At 44.1% G+C, this 13,038-nt stretch overlaps 1 protein-coding gene across 2 annotated transcripts in view; it reads left to right on the top strand.

Moving 5' to 3' along the window:
* The window catches only part of LOC145361330 (pleckstrin homology domain-containing family A member 2-like), a 131,931-nt gene extending 119,410 nt beyond the window's left edge, over nucleotides 1-12,521 (top strand). For both annotated transcript variants that reach the window (XM_080216991.1, XM_080216990.1), the window contains 2 exons: nucleotides 2,656-2,712; nucleotides 7,566-12,521. In XM_080216991.1, the coding sequence (XP_080073117.1) occupies nucleotides 2,656-2,712; nucleotides 7,566-7,979 (471 nt within the window). In that variant the 3' untranslated portion in view covers nucleotides 7,980-12,521. The remainder of the gene's footprint in view (nucleotides 1-2,655; nucleotides 2,713-7,565) is intronic.
* The last annotated feature ends 517 nt before the right edge of the window (nucleotides 12,522-13,038 follow it).

Below are 13,038 nucleotides of genomic sequence, written 5' to 3'. Positions count from 1 at the left end.
CTTGCGCTTTACATTAAAAACCTCAATGACCTTTTTTTTCCACCTCAGATAGGTCCGTTGAAATGCAATTCAGAAAGAAGGCCAGTTCTGGTGACTGGAATAGTGTGGGTGGATGTACCCCGAATGAAAGTTCCTGAGGGAGACCACATTCAGCAGCAGTCACTCTATTTAAAGCTTGATTTCTAAAAATCAGCAGTGCTATTTCCTGGCAGGCACAGAATACCACATAGCCAGAAATCTCAAGACTTCAATTAACTCTTTGTATTTCTTTCAATATTAAGAGTCTAGCAGGAAATATTATTCTGTTGGTCATCACTTTTGAGGAGTCTAATACTATTAATTTTCAGTGGGAACATTCATGTGTCCAACTGTTTTGTGATTGAACCAAAATGCACAAATGCCAAAAGTGCAGAAGCATGAAATCAATATTTAATGGTGGCACAGTGGGTTAGCACTGCCGCCTCACAACGCCAGGGACCCAGGTTCAAACCTGGCCTGGGGTGATTGTGGAGTTTGCATGTTCTCCCCGTGTTTGCATGGGTTTGCTCCGGGTGCTCCGGTTTCCTCCCACACTCCAAAGCTGTGCAGGTTAGGTTGATTGGCCATGTCAAATTGTCCCTTAGTGTTGGAGTATTAGCACGATAAATACGTGGGGTTACGGGGATAGGGCCTGGGTGGGACTTCTGTCAGCGCAGGCTCAATGGGCCAAATGGCCTCCTTCTGTACCATAGGGGTTCTGTGATTATTTACAAATCCCTCAACCAGTCATTGCATTGCGAGTACCACCTAATAAGTATAGGAAATATTGTGATCTGTATCCTGATCTCTCGAATTAGTTTAACACCTAAATGATGTGTAGAAGACAAGTTCCATGACATGCACACTTTCTAAAAAGGACAACTTGCATTTATGAAGTGCCTGTCACGACAGCACTTTCTCAAAAAAAAAATTCCTCCATTCCTAAAGTTAAGAATCCAATGCTCAGAGTGGATCGGGCAAACCCAAATTCATTCTCTGCTTACTCCAAAAGCCAAACTTCAAATCCAATTCAAGGTCCACACAAGAGAGACAAACAAGGTCCAAGTTGATGAGATCAGGCATCACACCCATCACTCTTGATCACACCCATCACATCGTCACAAATCAAGCATCTTGGGCTTGATTTGATGCGTGATCTCAGCCAAAAGGCTCAGAAGCCAGAGCATTTGAGAAGCCAGAGCGTTTAAGAGCCAATGAAGTGCTTCTGAAGTGTAGAAGCACCATCGGAAAGAGCAGCCACGAGGAAGCAGTGTGATCATCTGCTTTAACAATGTTGTTTCAGAGCTAAAGATTGGTCAGAGGACAGCTGTGAAATAATGCTGCAGAACAGAGGAGACCGTGCAAGATATAAGAACATGTTAAATTCACAGAGCAAAAAGCTAACGGTGCATCCTTTTTTTTGGAAAGTGAGAACAAGCAATGGGCAGAATTTTGTGATTCTTTTTTCTGTTGTCTCTGGTGGGAAAGAAAGCGGGGCAACCCATCAGCTGCCTTGTTGGGTTTTCCCACCATCTTTTCAAACACTTAAGAAAAGTTAAGGAGCGGGAAAAAAAATACAAAATCCCCTCGGATTTCCCCCAGGAGCCCCTACAGATCTCCCCAATGGAAGGCTACAGCCCCCTCCACCCTCTGCACTCTTGCCCCCATCCTGACAATGTCCTTTGGCAGTCTGGAGCACTGCCCTTTGGCACTGTCATCTGGCACTGCCAAGGCATGACCTTCTCCTCCTCCTGGGGGCTGTACGTACTCTTGCACCCCAGGTGGGTTCATTTTGCCAGGTCCTCATTTGTCAGGAGCCGGTTAAGCCCTGCTGGGAATTTGCTTTGGGGGAGGGTGGAAATCATACAGTGGTGAACCCCCTCCAATGACATGTAAATGAATGCAAATAGCATTCCTGACCTTTCATGGCGGGAACTCCATCACATCATGTGCGGGAGATGGGGACAATGTTAATGGAAATTCCCGCTGGCGTAAATGTGATTTTGGGACTCCCGTTGTGTTCTCTGACTTGCTAGAAATCCAAGAGTGTCAGACCATTCACTGCTCTTAATTTTAAATTGTATTTTCTTGTTAAACGTGAAATCATATGACCTAAAATGACCTTTGTGCTGTTTTGTCAAAAAAATTAACTCAAGCTTCTTGATGATTCAGTTTTTCCTGCTCCAAAATAACATGGGGATTGTATCATACATACGTTAAAACTCACAACATGGAACAGACCCACCAAATGGCCACTCCTGTTCCTATGAATCCACTCGAATTGAATGTGACTGCACTTGATAGAGAAGTTTAAGACAAAGATAGCTCCTAAGAAGAAGGAACTTGCATTGATGTATTGCCTTTCATGATCTCAGGACAACATCAAGTACGTTACAGCCAATATTGATCAGGCTGACTTGGAAATTGACGAAGGTAGCAAACCTTAGTCACTGCGCAAAGTTGTATTTATTATTTATTTATTACTGTCGCAAGGAGACTTACATCAACATTGAAATTATTGTTTTGATCCACGGGTCCAAAACGATTGATCTATTAAGCCATCTGTGAGCTCTTTCTTTGAGTGCGCGATTGAAGTTGAAATAATTTGGTCTTTTGTTGTTTGTTTTCTGTGAATAGGCGGATAGTCCTACCGAGATGGAAAGTTGGATGAAAGCCATCAATCAGGCAATCAAGGTGATGTAGTGTTCGAGCAATAATGCAATATGTCTCCCCCTGCATGTTAAATACCTGATTTGTTCCACCCACTTCTTACAAAAAGTATCATTTAAAATAGCATTTTGACCCAACAGTGCACAGAGGCAAAGTTGGAAAGCCGATGGTTGTGTGATTGTTGGTTGGTAGTGCTGCGAGAATACCAGTAAATAAACAGCACTCAAAACAGCATCTTCTGGAAAATTTAGCCATGTGCTTTTTTCGAATATAGTGATGAAATTGTAGAAAGTTTCAGGTTTTAAGAAAAGCAATCTGAAATTATATTAACGAGCAGTATCACTATTTTTTCACATTTTTTTTCTCTTTTATCACTTATTCTGTTTCCTCCTTTCCTGGAGGCACTGACTGGTGACTGGGTAGGAGTCCAGTGATAAAGCTGGCAGGGAGTATTCATGTGTGAGTGTCAGAATGCTGCTTAACTAGGTGGGTGGGTGTATGTGTGTGTTGGGGAGAAGTGGTTACATGGCAAGGAGGTGGAGCCTGACACAGACAGGGTTTGACTGAGTTGCAATCAGAAGAAAATACAAGATCATTTGTTCATTTGGCACTTTCAAAGCAGAAGGTTTACCTCAAGGTTACCTCACGTTGGCCTGAGGATATTGGAAGATAAGCAAGAGGACTGGAGATTAGCAGAGGTGACTAAAGGCTTTTTGTTAAAGTGTGAAGGAGGGTCACAGGAGGAGAGAGAGATAGAACCACAGAACATTACAGCACAGAAACAGGCCTTTTGGCCCTTCCTCACAGTGCTAAACCATTTTTCTGCCTAGTCCCACTGACCTGCACCTGGACCATATCCCTCCACACCCCTCTCATCCATGTACCTATCCAAGTTTTTCTTAAATGTTGAAAGTAAGCCCGCATTCACCACTTCATCTGGCAGCTCATTCCACCCTCCCGCCACTCTGTGTGAACAGCACCCCCAATATTCCCTTTAAACTTTTCCCCCTTCACCCTTAACCCATGTCCTCTAGTTTTTTTCTCTCCTAGCTTTCATTCACTCTATCTATAACCATCATAGTTTTATATCCCTCTATCAAATCTCCCCTCATTCTTCTACGCTCCAGGGAATAAAGTCCGAACTTATTCAACCTTTCTCTGTAACTCAGTTTCTCAAGTCTCAGCAACATCCTTGTAAACCTTCTCTGCAATCTTTCAACTTTATTAATATCCTTGCTGTAATTAGGCAACCAAAACTGCACACAAGACTCTAAATTCGGCCTCAACAATGTCTTATATAACCTCACCATAACATTCCAACTCTTATACTGAATACTTTGATTTATTAAGGCCAATGTTCCAAAAGCACTCTTTACGATAGAACCATAAATGGCAGAATTAAGTAAGAAAATTAATGAGGTCTGAGCTTGTTGAAAATAGTAATGATAGTGCAAAGAGGGGAGAGGAAGCAGATGAATTTCATAGAATCATAGAATCCTACAGTGCTCAAGGAGGCCATTTGGCCCATCGAGCCTGCACCAACCATAATCCCACCCAAACCCTATTCCTGTAACCCCACACATTTACCCTGCTAATCATCCTGACACTGGGGTCAATTTAGCATGGTCAATCCACCGAACCTGCACATCTTTGCATTGTGGGAGGAAATCGAAGTACCTGGAGGAAAACCCCCACACAGACGTGGGGAGAATATGCAAACTCCACACAGACAGTCACCCAAGGCCAAAATTGAATCCGGTTCCCTGGAGTGGTGAGGTAGCAGTGCTAACCACCGTGCCACTCCATACATAAAGGAAAGGAGAGGGTGGAGAATGTAGTGTTGCAGCCATAGCTAGGGTATAGAGAAAGATCAGCTTAATATTTAATTTAATTTATTATTGTCACATATATTAACATAAGAGTGAAAAGGTATTGTTTCCTGCGCACTATACAGACAAAGCATACTATTCATAGAAAAGGAAAGGAGAAGGTGCAGAATGTAGTTTTGCAGTTGTAGCTAGGGTGCAGAGAAAGATCAACTTAATGCAAGGTAAGTCCATTCAAAAGTCTGATGGCAGTAGGGAAGAGGCTGTTCTTGAGTCAGTTGGTACGTGACCTCAAACTTTTGCACCTTTTTCCCAATGGAAGAAGGTGGAAGAGAGAATGTCCGGAGCATGTGAGGTCCTTGATTATGCTGGCTGCTTTTCCGAGGAGCGGGAAGTATAGACAGAGTCAATGGATGAAGTTTGAGTCAGAGGAAGAAAGAGTTTGGAGTTGATAGCTAGAGAAGATTAAAGTTTGTTTATTAGTTAAAAGTAAGGCTTACGTTAACAGTGGGAGATATTGGAGGGATGTTGGGAGATATAGGAGGGATGTCCGAGGTAGATTCTTCATTCAGAGAGTGGTTGGGGAGTGGAATACATTGCCTGCTGTGATAGTGGAGTCGGACACTTTAGGAACTTTCAAGCGGTTATTGGATAGGCACATGGAGCGCACCAGAATTATAGGGAGTGGGATAGCTTGATCATGGGTTTGGAAATAGCGCAGCACAATATTGAGGGCCAAAGGGCCTGTACTGTTCTATGTTCTAACACTGCAATGAAGTTACTGTGAAATTCCCCGAGAGATAGGGAAGGGTGAGGACATGGAAGAGTTTGAAGACAAAGATGAGAATTTGAAATCTGAGGCATTATCTTGCTGAATTTGAGCCTCTGAATGTCAGATACAGAAGCTGCCACTTGTGTTTCAGATACAGCCTCATTGTATTCATCAACAGGGTTACCCTCACTCGTCCCTTCCACACTGGCAGTGGAGAGTCAATGATTAGGGTTGCCGATCAGCTTGGATCTGGTTTGTCCCTCATGTGGGAACTGTGGTTAGATTTAATATGAATTAGCTTTTCTGATTGGAAGTAAAGTACCAAAAGGAACCAAAAAAACAACATGCAATCCTTCATTCTGTATAGCCATGTACAGCAGCGTAATGACAGCCAGGGCATCACCTATTGAAAAAGTCATCTTGGCCTGGGGGCGAAGCTGAAGGGATGGATCAAGCACAGGATGGGGTGCAATGCCTCATCTTGCCAGCTTTGATCTTGTTTGTCTCTCTCATGAATTGGATTCAATTCGACTTTGGTCGTTTGGATGGAATAAATTTTTTTTCTTTGAAAAGTTGCCAGTGCTGCCACATGAATAGGGATGCCGTGAGAACCCAAGGAAGCCACTTGCTATTTTCGATTCTTACTTGTACCATCTCATAAACAGTTGGGTCCGGTTGTCAGTTGATTTTGACAAGGACTGGATGGAGTCTTACATTTTACGTCAAGTTGAATGAGAAAAGGTACTTATTGATTTGTTGGTTACCCACTGACTGAAATACCCGGGGAATGAGTCAGAATGCAGATGGTTGTTCATTACTTCAAGCTGGGGCCTTCAAGCAGTTCAGTGGAATATGATTAACTCTCTCCTACCTCGAAAGGTAATCAAACAAGGTCACACATCTATTGCGTCAAACGTCTGATGCAAGCTTGCAATTGGGGTCATTTTGGCAGGGCAGTTCTGGGGTCTGCATCACCTTTAAAGCATTGTGCCAGGCACAACTTTAGATGCAAATTCTTGCAGTGAAACTTCATCACTTTCATCATGGATATTTTAATATACCATGAAAGTATTGACAATTCTCTGTCCTGTCATTATGCTGCGATACAGAATGAAGGATTGCATGTTTTTTTTGGTTTCATTTTGGTACTTTACTTCTAATCAGGAAAGCTAATTCATATTAAGTCTAACCATTGTTCCCACAAGAGGGACAAATCAGATCCAAGCTGCAAAGGCATTGCATCCCATTTTGGGCTCAATCAAACAAGATCCAAGCTCCAAGAAAGTGAGGCATTTAATCCCCTCCCGGGCTTGATCTAACGCTTCTTCTTTGCCAAAAAGTCCAAACGGCTTTGAAAAATTGTATCCGGTAAAGCCTCAGTTTAACCTCATTGGTTACCCTGATCCTTGAATACAGGAGTTGCGACGTCTTGTTGAAGTTGTACAAGACATTAGTAAGGCCACACTTGGAATACTGTGTGCAGTTCTGGTCATTCCTATTATAGAAAGGATATTAAACTAGAAAGAGTGCAGAACAGATTTACTCAGATGCTACCGGGGCTTGATGGTTTGGGTTATAAGGGGAGGCTGGATATACTGGGATTTTTTTTTCCCCTAGAGCGCAGGAGGCTTAGGGATGTTCTTATAAAGGTCAATAAAAATAATGAGGGGCATATATCAACGTGATAGTCAGCATCTTTTCCCAGAGGTAAGGGCGTCTAAAACTGGAGGTCATTGGTTCAAGATGAGAGGCGAGAAATCAAAAGTGTCCAGAGGGGCAATTTTTTCAGACAGAGGGTGGTGAGTGTCTGGAATGAGCTGCCAGAGGTAGTAGGAGAGATGGATACAATCTTGTCTTTTACAAAGCATTTAGACAGTTACATGGGTAACATGGGTATTGCAGGATATGGGCCAAACATGGGCAAATGGGACTAGCTTAGTGGTTTAAAAAAAAAGATGGCATGGACAAGTTAGGCCGAAGGGCCTGTTTCCATGTGTAAACCTCTACGGCTCTATTCTTTGCTCCACCCTAGCCTGGCCAAACCACCATTGCAGGCAGCAGCACATCCCCAAGTGCAATGGGCTAGCCTCGTCCCCTGTCAGGGAGGCCTGGAGAGTGTGTGCATGCTGTGCTCTGCAAGGTATCATCAGGCTGCCAGGATTAGAGGGTTTTTGCTTGTCCATTATTGTTGGAAGGATCACAGGTTCACTGGGTATTTGGAAATGAAATTTTGCTTGTGTGATATTTCCTCTTCCTCATTTCTGTAATACTGTTTGCAGGGAGTTCCAGTTCAATCCACCCTCAACAGCAGAACTTCTTCATCGCAACCGTTCGATCCCCTGACCGTGACCAACCCTTCCTCCTCGGCATCGGTGTGGTCTCAGTCCACTTCCAAGCCGCAAGGAGACGAGAAACGACCTCTCTCCAAGTCTACTTCCGTGGTGTCATCGTGGCAGCCGTGGACTCCTGTACCAGCGCCGGGCGAGCCACCTTTATCCCCGGTCGAGGAAATAGGCAGGCATGAGAGTGTCCTGAAAGCACCAACTGAAGTACCCCAGTCACAGCTGCCAATGAAGGAAGATGTGAACGGCCAAGGGAAGCGCCGCAGACACAGGTCACAGCCAGCACCCAGAAATGAGCAGAAGGTCCAATACAACATAGACGATGATGGCATCCGAACAACAGATGTTTAATGACAGTAAACCTGCCCCTTTTCTATTACTTCTTCTATTTAGGATTTAGCAACTCAAATAGATTTTGTTTTGGGTGAAAGCGCCTGCTTGTAAACAGCTTAGCTTACCATTGCCCTTGCCGCAACTTCGTTACTTTGCGAAATCATGAAACCAAGCTATGTTGGACACGCAAGTAAGAGCAGCAAGTTTGTGTTTTTGGCTGTTCGTTACATTTCCGTCAGTACTTTTCATTCCTGGCTGGTGAGATAGCCAGGTTCCATCCGTCTGGCAATTTAAAACTCAAGACAAAAGAAGACCCAGCACTACCTACCACAGCCAATGGGTCTCCGCAATACACCAGTGATAAGGAATGAATTGGAACTTGAACGGTTTTTACATTCCTGGGGTGTAACAAAGTCCTCTGCGCACATTTGTCACTGAAACACTTGAAAAACCAGAAACACAGATGTGTGCCGTGACCTGCCAGTCATTGTGGAAAATGGAGTTCGGACTCTGCATTCCTTCATTACGTCATTGCAGTTCCCAAATCTTTATTGCTGCCTCCCTGGGAATGGATGTGGATCAATGTCTTGGAAAAGGAGTGAATCTGGAAAAGAGCTGTTGCAATTCTGTTCTTTGTCATGTTTGGTGTTTCAATACTTGAGCAAGGAATTGGACGGACTTTTATTTCATCTGAGCATTGCTGGAACTGTTCTGTGTTTGTTTCTCCAGAATAATTTTTAATCTACTGAGTGGAGGGCCTCGTCCTCCCACTGTTCTGTATATCTTATTGTGGTTCAGGCGTAGTCTGTCACTGGCTTAGCAACTGAAATCAGCTTCAGAATGTCTCGACATATTGTGTAACTCAGTTCAGTAAACTCAGAAGAGTCAACAGCTCAGTCACTGAAAGATAACAGTGGCAAGTCGTCAACCCAAACTTGATTCTATTTTCAACTAACCTCAAGTCTTGGGGCAAGTTTCTTTGCATAGGAAAGACCAGGCGTGGAAAGGGAGAGCTCAAGAGAGAAATTTCTCCCCATTTCCACCCCACCCCCCCAGCGAATATCTGGTATTTCACTGCAAATTTACTCTTTACAAGCTCCGGTGGGGAGGTGGTAGGTTCTGCCCCTCTTCTACATGGAGTCCACAACCTAAATTTGACTACATGTTTGCAGAGACTTTCTGCTGGCTGTGGGCAGAGGGTTGGTGATAAACCATAAGGCTTTAGATCAAACATGTGAACATCTGCATTTTGTATCTGTCACATCTGCTTGTGAGCTTTTCAGCTGCAAACAGATCACCTGGTTAAACTTCTCTGAGAAGGAGCAGAAGTGGGTTGGAGGGGTGGGTGATGCGTGGTCCTGCTTAGAAACAGGCAGTCACAGATTGCCACTTCCCAACTCCGTATAGATTCCAGAAACAGGCAGGCACACAAACTACCACTTTCCAATTCCGTGCAGACTTCAGCCAAGATTAAATGCATCAAATGTATCAGAAAATTCACCTTTAAGACTGGGGAACGGTTCGGGTGATGTCAGTTGATTTTTGCCAGTGAATGGGCGAGTTGGAGTATCTACAGCTCAGTTCATTTGCATTTCGAACCTGCTAACGAAACATTTTAATTCCATGCTGTGGTTTGATGCTGTTGTGAAATGTATTGCTGATAAATGAGGAGACCTGAATCAACAAGCTCCATTCACACTGAAATTGCCCAGGATTTGGCATCCTGTTAAGTTCTGGGTATCGTCACAGTACAAACCCATGTAGTCTTTGCACTTACACCAACTGAGTGGTTATTTGCAGAACAGTATGATCCCATTTTTCTCTTTAAATCTGAGAAATGGGAAGTGGGATCACTTTGACTGGAAAAAAGTGTAAAAGAGCGGTGACGAATTTGCAGCCTGGATTACATCTTTCCCCATTGATACCCATGCAATGAAAAGCAGGGGAACGGAAAAGGGAGCAAGCGACTCACTGATGGCCATTTAACACGACAGACCAAGTCAAAATTCACCCACCCACCTTTGGAAAAGACAAGGCAAACAGGATCCAGCATTACTGACTTATCTGAGGTTCATCACTCAGATGGAAGATAAAATTTACGTTTCTGAATTTTTCACACCCACACAGAGGTGCGCCTACATGCCCAGCTGAGGTCTGAACGTGCTTTGTGTGTGTAGGGCCGATAGCTTGTGATGTCAGGACTCGGAATGGCAGCCTCAGGAATGTGAAGCAGGTTACAATGGGCCATGGCCCTACCAATCTATCATTCCCAAAATCTCAGGTACAGGAGAAGCAATAAAAGTGGAACATGCGACTGCTGGAATCTGTGCAGCATGAGAGTGTGTGCAGACTGCTGATGCTGGCTTCCTTCATGTCTAGACAATTGCACATTTCTTTCATTTCTTGCTTGATTGACCAGGGGTTGCTTGGGTGCCAATGATTCTGAGCCAGATTGGCCTCCTGCAGATCACATGGGACTAAAGATTTCCCTTGTACTTGGGTCATGCCAGAAGAGTGGAAGTAGGAACTGCAGCAAAGTAGCTGGGTTGGGTCTCCCTGCTTTTCGCAACAGACCAATCCTAGATACCAGTCAGGTGCATTTACAAAGTCTTACAATAAAGCTGGAAGAAAATAGTCTCAAAAATAAAAATGTGTCCGTCAAACTCTCACTGCTGTATGGCAATTCTTCATGCATGGGGCGGAATTTTCCCGAAAAATGACTCAGCGTCGGGTTGTCCGACCTCCCCTGCAGCTGGGATTTTCCAGTGAATGGAAATTTGGCTAAGCACCACGTTCTCCATTCTAGCTGGCAGCAGTGAATGGCCGGAGAATTCCAGTTTGTATGTCACTTCTGCACCCCTCCCCTCCTCACTGACTGCTCCCTGTGCCAGCCTCCCTCCCCCACCTCCCCCTGCCAAATCAACAACCGCCTCTCCCATCTTTTTGATGGGAGCTCCTCCCACCAAACACCCTCCATCTGCAGAGCTCCCCCCCTCCCCCAACTGATCATCCCGCATCAGCAGAGTTCCACTGCCCCCGCCTCCCACCCCACACTGATCACCACCCCTGCAGAGGTGCCCCTGTCATTGCCCCACTCCCCCACTCAGGCCCCACCCTCTTGGGACTGCTTCTTGGTCAGCACTTAAGGGCACTTGTGCCATAAATTATCTGCAACAGCTCAAGCCATGATCAGGAGCAACTTCCTCAGAATTCAACAGGCCCAGCAAGTCAAGCAGGTGTAACTGGAAGATGATGATATTGCACTTCTGCATTATTCTGTTCACAAACTAGAAGTTAGCTGCTTGAGCCAAGTAAAAGAGTAATATATTAATTGGGCTGTAACTCATTCAAATTTACTGCTTCTGGCGGTCCATCTCCAGTTGAAGGGCTAGTGTACAGCAAAGGCATGGACTCAAAAGGACAGCTCAACATGTCACCCAGAACCACCGTTTTGCATTCGCCTTCTTGCTCAAGAACAGCACTGCCTTCATGCTTAATTGATAACTCTGATGGTCTAGGTACAGTGCTTAAGGCAGATGGACCTTAAGATGCAATGAATCAAGCTCATAAATGTGGCATTTGTAAAAGAATATACACCCTATTTAAAATCACTAAATCTTTTAAATACCATCCATCAAAATTTAGCAAAGCTAACGATTCTGGAATCAAGCTACCAAGCTTGTGATCAATCATGCTCGCATGGTGGCAAAGCAACTGATTTTATCTCAGAAAATTTTCAGTCCACGCTTTGTCAAACAAAATAAATATTACATTTACAAAAAAGATAAGGGTGCCTTAATTGGGCCAAAAATTGAAACATTAAAGTAAATTTTAATTAAAGCAGAAGGGCGGCACAGTGGTTAACATTGCTACCTCACAGCACCAAGGGCCCGGGTTCAATTCCAGCCACGGGTCGCTGTCTGTGTGGAGTTTGCATGTTCTCCCCGTATCTGCTTGAGTTTCCTCCGGGTGCTCCGGTTTCCTCCCATGCTCCAAAGATCAGGTGTGAGGTGGATTGGCCATGCTAAATTGCTCCCGAGTGTCAGGGGGATTAGCAGGCTAAATATGTGGGGGGGGTTCCGGGGATAAGGTCTGGGTGGGATTGTTGTCAGCGCAGGATGGGTCAGATGCCCTTCTTCAGCACTGTAGGGATTCTATAATTCCAGACCTGTATCTAATGTTTGGGGTGTATTTTTCAGAAGATGGTACTTGTTCTCAGAGGAACTAGAAGCACTATCATAGATACCCTACAGTGCAGAAAAGAGGCTATTTAGCCTATCGAGACCACAATCCCACTCAGGCCCTACCCCCTATCCCTACATATTTGCCCACTAATCCCTCTAACCTACACATCTCAGGACACTAAGGGGCAATTTATGCATGGCTAATCAACCTAACCTGCCCATCTTTGGACTACACCATGAATTTGAAGCAGGTAAATGGGGAAGTGATAATCAGTGACCATTGTTTCAAACAGCCCTTTACAGATGCATTGTTCTGGTGAAAGCTTTGACAATCCTCTGGTTCTGTAGCTGGCTTTACTTGGTTGACACAACAATAGTTAATCCATCCATTATTCAGTGTCAGCACAGAACTGCCTGAAGCAGTTCTCTCCTCCGATGTTATTCTGCGTATCACACCACAAACGTTTTCAAGTTGGGAGGAAATGTGTGACCGTAACCAGTTTGTATGTGCGTTTGTGCCCGGTCATCAAGCATTATGAAAGAAGTTGGTGTTTTCTTTAAGTTATGGACAGTGCCTGATTCAAGGAGGAAAAAACACATCTGTGTCACTGTGAAAGGATTCTTCCTGCTGTCAGTTACCCAGGCAAATCCTTTTTCCTTGTAGTCTAATGGTAACCAACAATAATCACTTGCTCCTGTAATGAAGACCAATTCCATTCTGAATGAATGCAAAGTTTGGTAAACCAGTTGTTGAATTTTTGTCGCATTAAACAGTTTCAAAATACTATTCTGTTTTGAAAGGATCTTCTGAATTACTTAATCTTCAAAACTTCTGTTGCGGTTTTGGACAACCTTCAATAAGTTCTGGGGAGAAGTAGTATTCATTTCCACAT

Source organism: Carcharhinus amblyrhynchos, chromosome 34 (assembly GCF_965287045.1).
Source record: "Carcharhinus amblyrhynchos chromosome 34, sCarAmb.v2.hapA, whole genome shotgun sequence".
NCBI classification, from domain to species: domain Eukaryota; kingdom Metazoa; phylum Chordata; class Chondrichthyes; order Carcharhiniformes; family Carcharhinidae; genus Carcharhinus; species Carcharhinus amblyrhynchos.
This window is presented reverse-complemented; position numbering and strand designations above follow the sequence as displayed.